We start from the raw sequence: 14651 nt of genomic DNA, 5'->3' as shown, positions 1-14651 counted from the left end.
ACCTACAGAAAATATCATGACGCTAGTTACTTCTGTCTTACGATATGAACCTCAAAATAGTCAGTTGTTGCCATATTTATCAGTATCCAAACAAAATTTATGCCGATTTTAGACCCGTCTACAGTATTTAAAGCTTCACTTTGTGAAGACGAGACATTTTGAAAAATGTGTTGATAAAGTTGAAGACATATTAATACAGCATCGAATCTCTTTCCTGAATATTCTGGATTAAGTCTAGGGTTTATAATAAGCTGGTTTCTGTAAAACAGATAAGACCTGTACGGAAGGGAAATTATCCTTTTTAAATACCACCATGACTTTGTACTTACAGATGTTGTGGAGGAAAGTGTAAATCGTAGAAGTGAAATTACCTACAACAACCAATTAACCTGTAATTTACAAAAAAAAATAAAAAATTATATATACGCTGAAACCTCTCTAAAAGACCACTTCTTTGAGAAGACCTCCCCTTTATAACTGAACCTCGAGCCTATAGTGTGAAAGAAGCACTCTAGATTCCCCCCCCCCCCTTGCAAATGAAATGTAGTGTTATTTAGATTTGTATTCACTTACCTGGTGCTGTATTATATACGATGTTTCATTCCATCTGCGCTCCAATCGCAAGTGCCACTAAGGCGGGACTTCATGTGCATTGCACGCTGCCAGCCCCGTCCCTCTGCTCTGAGTGACAGCTCTAGTGGTCTCCTGATTGCCCGGTAGAGCCGTCACTCAGAGCAGAGAGTGGCACTTTTGGCCGCCGCGCCGGGGAAATAAATAAAACGTTGGTTTGTCATGTAAATTGTATGGCTGAGACAAAACATATGTTTACAGCGATCTCCCGCTCCCCTACATTGCTCTGTCAGTTTTGAGGCCGCAAAACTGCTGACAGAGTCCCTTTAAGGCATCATTCCACCAGTAGATGAAAAAAGAAAACAAAAAAAATGCATTGCAGGTTCCCTCCATGGTATGGACTCTTAAAAAAGTGACAGATACCTATGTATTTTTGGGGTGTCTAGAACAGCAGTGAGGAAGAAATCGTCCACCGTTGTCTGTGTGAGTCAATATGCATAGCTATCCCACAAAAAAAGATTGTCCTAAGAGCCTGAAAAAATGTAAAAGGGTAGTCCTATCTGGATAATTCCTTCTCTAAATGAGAACCCTCTGGCAAACGACCGATTGTCGTGGGTCCAGCAGCTTGAACCGCTGGCAGCTGTTAGCCCCCGGGAAAGCTACGGACAGCCGTACATTGTATTACATGGTGCCCGTTCAATAAACCCCTTGATGACCTGTGAAGTAACTGTATATCATGGCCGGGAAGGGCGAGTATAGAGCAGGCTGACAAGCCACTCATATGTTACAGCCAACATGTCACTGTAACTCGGATCCAGGCTGTTTAAGCACTTAGATGCAGCAGTCACCCCATCGTCGTCCCCCACGATGCGGTTGCAGGGTTGTCGGGGCAGCCTGTGGGCCTAATAAAACCCACCAGGTCAGCCATATTTTTGCTCCTAAGCCAGCGCTTAATAGGAGCCAATAAAAATGACAATACACTACATAGGTATCGCAACATAATTGGTATTGCCATGTCTGTAAAACTCGGAAAAAAAACCCTAAAAAAATGGTAGAATTGCTTTTATTTTTTTTATGGTCGCCTTACTTACTAAACAAAATGGAATAAAAAGTGATCAAAAGTTGTATGTACCCCAAAATGGTACTAATGGCTCACCTTGCAAAAAACAAGCCCTCACTGCTTCATTAATGAAAAAATTAAAAAAAGTTATGGCTTTCAGAATATGGCGACACAAAACATATATATTTTTGAACAAATTGTTTTTTCTTTGTAAAAGTAGTACATCATAAGGAAAATATATAAATTTGGTATCACCATGATCGTATTGACCCACGGAAAAAGGTTAACATGATGTTTTTACCATAAGATAAATGCAGTAACAATGAAACCCAAAAAGCAATGCAGGAATCACAGGTTTTTTTCCCATTCCACCCCACAAAGAATTTTTCTTCAGTTTACCAGTACATTAAATGGTGCCATTAAAGACTACAACTCGTCCCGCAAAAAACAAAACCTCATACGGCTATGCTTACAGAAAAATAAAAAGTTATGGCTTTTGGATGGCTCTCCAGCTATTGTAAAGCTACAAGTTCCAGCAAGAACGAACAACCACAGGCTGGTAGGGCATGCTGGGAGTTGTAGTTTTACAATATAGAGACACAGGACGGAGACCACTGTCCTACTCAGACAACCATGTATGAATATATATTATATAATGGATGAAATTAAAGGGGTTGTCCACTAGCGGTCAACTGATGACTTATCCACCGGATAGGTCATCAGTACATGATCTGTGGGGGTCCGACACCTGGAACCCGCACCTTTAAGCCGCTCCGGCTGCCGCCGGACGTCCATGCCGGAAGCAGATCGCTCCGGTCATGGAATAGCGGCTGAGCTACAGTACTTCAAGAGAATAGGAGCAGACCTGCAGTTCAGCAGCACGGCCGCTATGCAATGTACAGAGCCAACTGTTTCCGGCTCCGTACACTGCATAATGGGCCATAACATCCGGTGCCCGCATGCCACCGAAGCAGCTGATCAGTGCGGGATTCGGGTGTTGGACTTGCACTGTTGGATAGGTCATCAGTTGTCCGGTAGTGGGCAACACTTTTAAGCTTTAACAATCCAGATGCGTGGTAAAGGGGTGTTTATACCGTTTCAATGTGTTTTTATTAATTACTGGTAATATTGTAACAGAAATCATGGAAATGTAACCTTGTAAGCCTTTTAAAAGGACCAAAAAGACAAAATTAGCAAGCGCCAGGACACCGAGTCCACTTCATTGTTCGATGCTGTATTTTTTTTGTAACACATAAATTGAAAAAGTCTATTGAACATACTGGATACAGACATGAATATCACGGAATGAGAACATGAATAGAAATGCCCTCGAGTTACAATGTAAACGGTTGTTCTTTATCAATCTCCAAGATGGCCTTGTCTGTTTGAAAGCTAGAAGAATAGAACAATCAACAGGTTACTGGTACTTGTCTAAGTCTATGCAAGCAAATATGTCTCAGTAACATTTAAGTGGATGGTACAGCGACTCATCCGAAAAATGACAATGCAATCCCTGTTAAAGTGAAGTGCAGATTATTGTGGCAAAAGTGTAAAGACTTGTGTACATTGTCGTTATGGCATCAATGCTCCCAATGTGTCGACATTAAGCAGTCTCTTGTCCGTGAAAAAAATTAGCTCCATCCCGAATCTCATTTCCCCGCCACCACGGTTCTTGCATGTGCACCAGGTCTCTTCAGTGATATTTTGCAGATCTTAAAACATTCTCTCTTTCCTTTATTATCTGCAACAAATACTGACTCAACAATCTAATAAAAAACAAAACAAAAATAAAATAAACCGATCCACAGTTTACTGTACCATCTTCATAAAGGACACATGCCCGTTTCTCTGGAGGGTTCCGGATTCTTCATCCATTGATTTAATGCGGCTGGCGTCTGTGCATTATATTTATTTTGCTTTTTGTGCAACTTTGTAAAGCAGATTCAGTTTTCCTTCTTCAATTAAAACATGAAAAAAGTAAAAAATAACTAGGACTATGTCAGGAAGCGACGGATATTAGCAATTCCCCGCACAGGTCATCTTTGCCAGAAGATGGAAGTTGCTGGGGTCTTTGTCTGCATGGTGAGCATAAGTTACAGCACGGTCTGTCTGTCTTTCCACCCATATTGCATCAACGTCTGTCTCGTCTCCTAGAACTCTCTTGGTGTCGGAAGAGGTTACGTCAGGATGTTATTAATAAAGTCCAAGAAGCGCTTAGAATACTGTTCTGGATTAACAGTGGAAATCTCTGCACCTGCCTGCAAACAAAAGAATATTACAGTTTTAACAACACTTGTATCACTACAACATCCTCTTCCATGACTGCAATGTAAGGCCCTGTTCACACAGAGTTTTTTGACAAGTTTTTTTATGCGGAAACCGTGCCAGAAAACGGAAAGCGCCTCCCATTGATTTCAATGGGAGGCGGAGGCGTTTTTTCCCCGCGAGCGACATGCACTATCTTCGGACGTTTACGTCTCTGACCTCCCATTGACATCAATGGGAGGCAGAGAAAGCGTTTTTGCCCGCGGAGCTCAATGGCCGCAGGCGAAAAACGCGGCAAACGGCGTGCAGGCAGATCAAAATCTGCCTCAAAATTCCATTTTCTGCCTGTGTACAGAGCCTTAGAGGGGTTTTCAGACTACAAATGTTTGTATGGTAAAAGGTCCAACTGGTAGCACCCCACCGATCACTAGAACAGGAGTCCCATGTCCCCCATTGTACACATAGAAGTTGAGTAGACCGGGGAGGAGAAGACCCGGGCTGCACATATGGGGGATATGTTATCAGCCGAGTGTGCTCACGACTGTTTCTGCAATCTCCAATAGACTATAATGGAAGTTCACGCAAGGCCAGCTCTGCAGTTCTCTCTTCTCAGCACCAACGTGTGCAACAGAGGACCCAGGACCACCGCTTTTTGTGATCATAGTTAGATAATAGTTAGAATGGTCAAAACCTCAACCAGCAAACATATACAGTATATTGTATGCATTAATCCTAAATCTTGCATTGGCCCTAAAATTGTATTTACACACAGCGCTATGCTGCATTTTTGATGTTGTTTTTTAGGTGTGATCAGATGTTACATTAAAGTCTAAAGTCAAATATTTTAAAAAAAATACTACATATAATGCATTTCAGTTTGTGGCATTGGTTTGTTGCGTTTTGTGGTCAGTGTGTGGCGCTTTTTTGTCAACTCTGGGTGCGGCATTTTTTTCTGATGTTTTTCCCATTGGCCTCTCTATAGGACTAGCAAATTGCCAGGAAAAACACATGCACAAGATTACCCTAATTAAAAAATGCCACTAGAAACGGCAGAACAACGCTTAAACGTTTTTTTTTTGTTTTTTTTAAAACGCTGACATTTTAAAATGCGTTTTCTCATGCATTTTAAAAAGCCAGAAAAGAACACTGTGTGAAGGAAGCCTAAGGCTGGAATCACACACAGAATTTTGTTGCTTTTTTCTATGGCGTTTTTCATAAACGCTGATGTAACTTTAAAGTCTATAGTAAAATATAGAAAAGTTTCAGTGGTATTTTTGGGTTCATGATCTGGGTATGGTGTTTTTCCCATATTCTTATCTATAAGAAAATGGCAGATAAAAAGCATGTTTAAAATGTTTCAAAGTTAAAATGTGCGTGTGAACGAGGCCTTAAAAGAGTACAGAACTTTAACAAAAAACATGCACCATGGGCAGTAATTGTGTGGGGAGGAATTCTCGAATATTCCACCTGCTCATATTCTGCCTCCCAGCATCAATAGTGGGGTTTGCTGTAGGTGGCGCTGTAGAAGAGCATGCCCTCTACATCTCATGCAGGAGGTGGTGTCTTATAACATAGGCGCATCACACATACGGTAGGAGGGTATTAACGGAGTAAGACGTCCAGTGTGCTCTCCTGTGTGCTCTACAATTTTCTGTAGGACCACAAGCTCATATAAATATAGAGGTTGTGCCAATGAGAAAGGATCCCCATTGGATTTAGGTTTGATACTTACTCCATGTTTAACAGTTTTTGCTGCGTGTGCGGCTTTCTTTTTCGCATCATAGTGAGTTAAAATATCAATAATGGCCATGAAGTAGACTTCCTTCCTGGGTGCAACTGTAAACCAAGACAGAAAAATTATTATATAGCATTTTCACCTAAAAATCAACAGTAAATATAAAGCCCACAGTAGTCCTCATGTCAAATTCCAAAAAATTCTGTTCATTGAGATCTTATTTATATTTGTTTCTGGTACAGATGGGTGACAACCAATATGGCCGATCTTACACCTCTGCCACCAGGCTTTCTTAGGCCTCATGCACACGACCGTAGCCGTGTGCACGGCCGTGATTTTCGGGTCGGCTGGCTGCGGACTGTCAGCCGCAGGACGCCCGCAAATCGCGGGACATGCACATGGCCGCCGCCATTGTTTTCAATGAGCCCGGACCGCAGAAGAGGGCCGTAATAAGACATGCCCGGGCTCCCGGGCCGTGCAAGGACCGCAAAAACTACGGTCGTGTGCATGGCCCCATAGAAACGAATGGGTCCGCAATTCTCCCGTGGATTTTCGGGGGAATTGCGGCCGCAAAAACACGTTCGTGTGCATGGGGCCTCAGACTTGTGAAAAGCAAATACACCCAATTACATAATGATACAGGATATGGACATATTGAGGCAAAACAAGGCAGATCTGCCTTTCAGGTGTTTGATAAAGCCGATATACAAACCCTGATGTTGACAATAGTACTGGTTGTCACTCGGCTTTCTCCGAAAAATCCCAAGAAATAGATGAAGAGAATATTTATAAGACAGAAGAGGATGTCTCAAGAACATATTAAGTGTTTTTTTGGGGGGTTTTTCTGTTAGACCTAGTTCACACTGAGTTTTTTTGCAGGCAGAAAAAATCTGGCTCAAAATTACTGAAGGAATTTTGAGGCAGATTTTGTTAAAGATTTACTTTTATTAACATGGGAGTCTATGTGGTGACTGATGGCTGGCAGATGTCTGTGATGGATGCTATCATAGACTCCCATGTTAAAAAAAAAAAAGGATACATTTAATGTATGTATGTATGTATGTGTATATATATATATATAATATATATATATATATATATATATATATATATATATATACACACACACACACATATATATATATATATATATATATAATTTATTCTTTACTGGATGGCTGTGGCGTATGCTTTTCTTTTTCTTTAACATGGGAGTTCTATGGGAAACACACGGCTGACGGATGCCATTTATCGGAGGTTTATACTTTTTTATGTTTGTTTAACATCTCATGCCATACATTTCAAGTTATGTTGGATTTAGATAAACTAAGGCTGGGTTCACACTGTGTTTCGATTTCCTTTTTATGCATATATTTTTTTTGTTTTGGTTGATGAACTCCCATTGAGTAACATGGGAGTTTACCTACCAAAAAAAAATAAAAAAATGCACAGTTAAAACAAAAAACGCACAGTGTGAAGCTAGACTAAGGGCGGACACATCTGTATGTACAAATTAAAAATAAGTTCAGATGTAAAAGTCCAGCAGTCTGGAATCCCTTTTCCTTTGCCTCCAGGCTCTCTGTAAATATTCAGAAACCTCCTCAGCCACCTAAAAATCTGTCTAGGGATAAGAGGTGAGGAGGGGGATGCAGCTGCAGTAAAACAGCAGGAGGCGGAGTGGTAACAGCAGGGGGAAACATCGGACTGGCTGAGAGAATACAACACAGCTCTTATATCACATCAAGAGGAGACCACTCACTGAGGGAGAATGGAGAACGAGAATTTAAAAAAAAGTGCAAATAAAGGACAGTAACAAGCCAAAAATGAAGGCTCTGTTTTCTATGTAATGTTATATTGGGGTTTTGCATCATAAGAAAATCCCATACAAAGGATTCCTCCAAATAATTTTAATAACTTCAAGGTGGAGCTTCGTAGTTGGTGGAGTCACGCAAACTGCTCCCTGGAAAGCTCCTGATCCACAAACACTGCCTCCCCATACATCAGATGTCCTATATATGGAATAATCAGAACGATATGTGATATTAGGAGAACCTACTTTCATGGCTTTTAATTCCATATACATCAATGGCTGGGTCAAACTCTCCAGGAGGAAGTCTTGTGCTGTTCAATGTGTTCCCAGGACTGTCTGGTGGCGTGCCAATAGGGTGTGTGCCATCACTTTCCCCTTCTTCTTCACCATCGTTGTCCTCACTCTCCACTTCCTCTTGCTCTGCCCTTTCCACGTCATGGATACCCACCAAGAGGCTGTAGTCCATAAGCTTCAACTGGGACAAAAACTATTGGAAGAAAATACAATTACGAATTAAACTTTAAGATGACTGAAGTGAAGTGGAGATAATCCACAATTTGTAAGGTCACAGATCAGAATAGATGCGGAACCAAGAAATTGAGCTTTTCTAAACATGTTGCCGTAAAAAAAAAAAAAGAGACCAAGATATATAATATCGGAGTTGCGTTCTGTTCAATAGCACTGCAAATAGGGATCTTTTAGCTTAAAGGGGTTGTCCACTTTGGACAATGCCTTCATGTTAAATGTCCCTGGACAATAAGATGATCTCAACGTATACCACTGCTGGGAACCCCTGCAATCCGTTGTAATCTATGGTGGTACCCAGCAACCAGTGTTCAATTTTTCCTTCAGCGCCACCACAGGGGAGTTTAGGCATTACACATTTCTCCTAGCAATCAATGATGTGCCGGGTCCTCCAGAGGGAAAGACGATATTTGAAACTGCTTTTTATTCTGGCTAATAGATGAGGGTATTGACCCATATTTTAACCCATTCTAAACCAGACAACACCTTCAAGTAAAATAAGGTTAGAACGGCGGGGATCTGCGGTGACTTGTTAGTGGTTGATCCACATTTTTGTTTTTCTTTCTTTTCCACTCCATTTGCAGGTTTCAATGGACTCAATATACGTCCAGTACCTGATGTAGTGTAGACTAAACAACCATGAGTCTTACCTCTACATCCTTCTTTAGCTTCTCACGAAACATCTTTTTGTTGTTGTCATCAATGTAGATTTTCTGGCCATCATTTATGAAGTCATTATCTTTATATGTTGGAAGCTCTTTGGCCTAAAATAAAATGCAAGACAACCTCTGAGTCTATGTGGAATTGATGTATTAATGAGTATGATCTGCCATGTAGTCAACAGTAACAATACTCTATACTAAAAATTCACTAGCCACCGGTTTCCTGGCTATAACATATCGTGACCAATTCAATATAATTAGCTGCTTTTACAAGGACAAGAGATCACAGTATGGAGGCATCCGCTTTCTCTAGGTGACCGTTCATATTCTTAATTAAGGATATATATGTCTATAATTAGATAGTTCTTCAGTAATCATTTCATGATGTGGAATGTGATGGTGGGTGGTTTTATGTAACAGCATTGGGCGTAATAGCTTTCCTTCAGCAATTCAACATCAAAGGGTTCTGAGAAATTATTTTAGAAAGTTGGCAATTATGTATTCTCTTCCTTTTTATGTTCTTAACTAGTTGCCGACACCGGACGAGAATGCTCGTACTGAGCGGCGGGGACTTCGCGCATTAGGACGAGCATTCTCGTCCTGTGTGACAGCCTGTGTCCGTGCGCGATGGGGAGCGGGGCAACGGCTGTAATACACAGCCACAGCCCCGCTCTAACGGCGGAGAGAAGAGAAACCTCTTCTCTCCACTGTTAACCTCTTGAATGCCGCGATCAAAGCTGATCGCAGCATTCAAAGTAAATAAGAGAAGGGGGGACTGCACTTTGATCACGTCACAGAAAATCCCTGTGACGCGATCAAAGCCCATAACTTGTATGGCCAGACAGCCCAGGATCCATTGAAGGACCTCAGTGCTGTCTGACCATATTCCCTGTTGTTAGGGCATACTAAGGTATGCCCTAACAACTGCCTGTGTACAATCAGTACACAGGCTAATGTACTGTCATATAGATATATGCTGGTACATTACCGTTAAAAAAATCTAAATAAAAAAAAACCCTTTATGGGATTTAAAAAAAAAGTTGAATTAATGTAATGTAAAAAAAAAATACACAGAAATATACATTTTTTACAATAAATAAACTTTTTAAAATATAAGTCCCAAAACATGAAATAATAGACATATTTGGTATCGCCATGACCGTAACAACAAATGTCTAACATTAGTTATGATGATCAGTGTATGGTGTAAAAAAAATAAATATTAAAACTGCAGCAGAACTGCTTTTTTTCTGCATTTTCGCCCAAATAAAAATGTATAGAAATTAAACGATAATGTATTTGTACCAAAAAATGGTACCTACATAAAGTGCAACTCGTCCCGCAAAAAATAAAGTCTCATACAACTACGTCGTACAAAAAATTAAAGAGTTATGAGCGTCGAGATGCAAAGGGAGATATAAAAAAATTGTTCTGTCCTCAAGGTCAAAATTGGCCGGGTCCTTAAGGGGTTGGAATGTCCACCTTTGCAACCATTTTTTCCAATGCATCAAATGAAAAATGAGCCAACTTTGTAAATAGTCTTAATTAATAATCTCCTATCGTTTTGGGTCTACAGCTCCTATACAGACCTATGTGTCTCTATGGTAACAGACTACAAACAAGCACTGTGTAGTCGAATTCTGCAGTCACGCTCTCTTCCTTCCGTCCCCTAATTCTTACTAATATACATTTGGTATGTCAGTAGGTGGAGAATGCCTTTAAGTTATGCTCCTCAGTGATTGCAAAGCTTGAACTAGGTAACTGTCATGAACTATTTTAGAGAAGAGACTTCAGGAAAAGTTGCCTTGGAAATTAACGCATAGTAATGATTAAAGTCAATCCCTTTTACTAGCACGTCATTTTTAGGTAGAAAATTCTGTGCTGATTAAGTTCTTAATATCCGGTATTTGAATAGCTGTTGGAGCTCAGTATTTCGGAAGCAGAGCTCCAAGTCTCCTGCATAGAAACAGATTTAAAAAAGAGAACAGGCTGGCTACCGGAAGTTACCACTAGAGGGACTTTACAGTATTTTGTTATTATTGGGTTCAATGTATGCAGTAAGCTCCTGAGCTCCCTCTTGTGGTGTCTGCAGGTAGTCAGCCTGTTATCTGTTATATCTATGTCTATTTAAAGCTCTGTATCAGAAAAACATTGCGATAAAGATATATTAGGGCATGAGCACACAGCTTTTTTTGTCACACTGAAAAAATATGATTCAAAATTGCTTCTGGACTTTTGAGGCAGATTTTGAAATGCAAGCGTTTTTTGACGCTTTTTTTGCCAACACATTTTTTTTTATGGAGGCGGTTTTTTAATGTTAGCAAATGGAATAAAAGTTTTTGGTGAAAAGCCACGTCAAAACCAGCTCCAACAAAACGGTGACGTTTTTTCTGCCTCCTATTAATTTCAATGGAGGTTGAGAGGTGGAAACCGCTCCAAGATAGGGAAAGCTCCTTTTTTATTCCGTGAGAGGAAAAAAAAACGCCTCTGCCCCCCCCCCCCCCAATGAAATCAATGGAGGGGGACTTTGGGCGCTGATTCCAACGCAGCTTCTGAGTCAAAAATAGCACCAAAAAACACAGTGTGAACTGGGCCTTAAAGACACTCTGTCACAAAGCCTCTTAAACTACAGTAATCAGTAAATAGCTTAAAAGTCGCTGATTCTGAATCTGCAATTTTAATCTTTCTACTCACTTGCATTCCCCCGCTGTAAGCCTGCAAACGAGCCGTGCGCTGCATGCTGATGCATAGAGAGGGCTACTAAGCTCAGCGATGTAATGCAGAGGACTCCTAGGACTCGTCATCCGCATGCAGCACACGGCTCGTTTGCGGGCTTACAGCGGGGGAATTCAAGTGAGTAGAAAGATTAAAATTGCAGATTCAGAATCAGCGTCTCTTAAGCTATTTACGGATTTCTGTCGTTTTGGGGGGTTTCGGAGGAGACAGAATCTCTTTAAGTAAAGGATAGAAAAAACTGGTCTTTAATGATGAACATTCTCTTTAAAGGGGTTGTCCAGAATTAGAAAAACATGGCTTCTTTATTTCAAAAACAGCACCATACCTGACTTTGGGTTGTGTCTGGTATTGCAGCTTAGCTATATTGAAGTGAATGAGGACCACACACAGCCTGTAGACAGGCATGGCACTGTTTTGGCAAGAAAGAAGCAATTTTTTTTTTTTTTTAATCCTGGCCGACCCCTTTTAAGGCTGACTTTCAAAATCTTAAATGATTTGTAAAGGTAATGCGCATATGAATTTATCTTTACATTGTGTGTATAGTTTTCTTCCTTACATATTTAGATTCAATAACAATATGCAAGGGCAATGTTGCGGAGAAACAAGCAATTTACAAGCAATGACACGCACTGATTGGATAAAAATATGTGTTTGAACCGTTCGGAAGCGCAATACAATGAATCTAGTGAGATGTTCCATCCCAGGGGAATGTGTCCTGCCTATAATCGGCTTTTTTTTTTTTTACTCTTTCATCCATTTTCAATTCTCCACCGAGCAGCTGACTTCTTATGTCCTGGCACAGTGCCCAGACTGTCAGTACTAAAAAAGAAGTAAGCTGAACTAAAACCACTAATTTTATACCATATTGGCGCTGCACCTCCTCTCTGAAAAGACAGGCCACCGGGGAGCTAAGTGCTTCCTCGCATGCCGTGGAGAAGACTAATCTGTCTGAGCAATGGGTTCCTGAGTGATGTCCCATCAACGAACAATGAATCTTCTGGGGGAAGGGAAAAAGTCAAAACAGATGCAAGAATGTGTCAATTGTAGGAGGTCGGCTAAGATGAAGTGGAGGACGGCTGCCGAGGAACATATTTTGAGACAATCAGCTATAAATACTTAATACAATGTGGCACGTTATAGGGGCGAGTTCAGGAGAACATGTGCGCAGGAAAACAATTCAACAACCTGAATCAACCAATCACATATTCATTTTCTGAATGACAAGAAAATGTGGATATGATAGGGCTGGATGGGTTACGGCAGATTCATTTTTACTTTCGTATGCGCCCTAAAGAATAGGAAATGTACATTGTATTTTTGAGGGTTTGCATAATTCTCCATGGATATCCACGTTCATCTTGGATCATGCCGGGATACCACAAAGTATAAAAAAATACCGTCTTATTTTTCCGACGCTAGAATGTTTCTAATTGTTTAAAACAGATAATTGCTTTTTTTCAGCTTTTCTTCTATAAGTTCTAAAGACTCCAGACGAGACTGATACACGGTGTTATGCCTAGTGTAAGCCTAAGGGGGCAGTGCAGGACACAGGGTTCAAAGAACGTCAAACAGAGAAGTCCCCCTTGGGCTCTGCACTAGGCAGAGAACAGGGTATTTGTTTTTTTTTCCAGGAGGGATTTAAAGGGGTTATGTGGGGAACAAAAAGTATTAGCTGTGTACTCACTGCAGTATGTGATACACTCGCGATTATACATTCCGTTCCCCCATCACGTTAATTCTGAGATTTTCATAGATTTTTATAGCGCTGGCAGGGGACCGGCTGTCTAATTGCACAGTCTTCTTTGATGACGATACGGCTCTTCGTCATGTGACCGTCCCCGCTGTACTCCATGTACAAGCAGTAGCAGTAGTACAGCGATTTCATAGAGTACAGCGATTTCATAGAGTACAGCGGGGTCGGTCACGTGACAAAGAGTCGTATCGTCATCAAAGAAGGCTGTGCAACTAGACTTCCGGTCCACCGGCAGCGCTATAAATATCTATGAAAATCTCAGAATCAGCACGACGGGGGACCGGAATTAGTGAGTGTACTCACATACTGCAGGGATTACACTGCTAATAATTTAACCCCACATAACCCCTTTAAAGGGATTGTCCAGAATTAGAAAAAAGGATCTTTTTTTTTTTCTTCCCAGAAACAGCGCCATGTCAGTCCGTGGGATGTGTCTGGTATTGCAGTTCACCTAGCGCTGCTTCCCCTTCATTCTAGGGAACATTTTAGTACATTTATTCTCTTCTTACATGATCAAAGCACTTTACTGTTCACATAACGTTAGTAACAGACTCTGGTAGCAATGGATTTTGTAATAATAATAATAATAATAATAATAATAATTAAGCATTGTACCTTTTCTTTGTCGCTGGCTTCTCTTGCCACAGTGGATCCCTATGAAGTAGAAGGGGATTGGTTCAAACATTATTGATAGTTTTCATCCTAGAATATTAACTATATCATATACTGTACAGAAAAATACACTCAAATTTACTTCCAATTACAAAAAATAAAAACTGCTTAAGCGGATACGGATGGGTTTCTTAGGGTATGTTCACACGGCCAAATTTCAGACGTATACGAGGCGTATAATGCCTCGTTTTACGTCTGAAAATAGGGCTGCAATACGTCGGCAAACATCTGCCCATTCATTTGAATGGGTTTGCCGACGTACTGTGCAGACGACATGTAATTTACGCGTCGTCGTTTGACAGCTGTCAAACGACGACGCGTAAATATACTGCCTCGGCAAAGAAGTGCAGGGCACTTCTTTGCCACGTAATTTGAGCCGTTCTTCATTGAAATCAATGAAGCACGGCTCAAGGTTTACGAGCGTCTCAGACGCCTCGTAAATTACGAGGAGGAGCTTTTACGTGTGAAACGAGGCAGCTGTTAACAGTCTGTCTTTTCACACGTAACTGCCTCTCAGCGTGTGAACATACCCTTAGAATTCCAAGCACCTCTTCATTTCAAGCACCTCTTCAGAATAAGGCAAGAACACAGAGGAATGAAGAGGAAAGAATTATTCCATAATAGTAAAGTAGAAACTATTCTGTTCAAGTTTTACAATATTAAAAGCGATCAAAATGTATTCCCTGAGAACTGCCCTCAGGGGTCACAGCCTCAGCTCCCCTGACCTCTGTTTCGCCAGCTGAGGGGGTTGGCGGTGGGCACATACAGCAGAAGAATGAATGGAAAGGTGGCTGTGCAAATGGGAGCGTCTCCCTTCATTAAAGTCTAGGCTTTAAATATCAGATGCTCATGGCAAATCTTGT

At 40.9% G+C, this 14651-nt stretch overlaps 1 protein-coding gene across 4 annotated transcripts in view; it reads right to left on the bottom strand.

The window, feature by feature from the left end:
* Positions 1-1617: 1617 nt before the first annotated feature.
* LOC142652100 (phosphatidylinositol 5-phosphate 4-kinase type-2 alpha) overlaps positions 1618-14651 on the bottom strand; it is a 115871-nt gene continuing 102837 nt past the window's right edge. For all 4 annotated transcript variants that reach the window (XM_075827560.1, XM_075827561.1, XM_075827563.1 and 1 more), the window contains 5 exons: positions 13732-13770; positions 8616-8729; positions 7687-7927; positions 5628-5731; positions 1618-3888 (listed from right to left, as the gene is read on the bottom strand). In XM_075827560.1, the coding sequence (XP_075683675.1) occupies positions 3808-3888; positions 5628-5731; positions 7687-7927; positions 8616-8729; positions 13732-13770 (579 nt within the window). In that variant the 3' untranslated portion in view covers positions 1618-3807. The remainder of the gene's footprint in view (positions 3889-5627; positions 5732-7686; positions 7928-8615; positions 8730-13731; positions 13771-14651) is intronic.

This window comes from Rhinoderma darwinii, chromosome 5 (assembly GCF_050947455.1).
Source record: "Rhinoderma darwinii isolate aRhiDar2 chromosome 5, aRhiDar2.hap1, whole genome shotgun sequence".
Lineage (NCBI taxonomy): Eukaryota > Metazoa > Chordata > Amphibia > Anura > Rhinodermatidae > Rhinoderma > Rhinoderma darwinii.
This window is presented reverse-complemented; position numbering and strand designations above follow the sequence as displayed.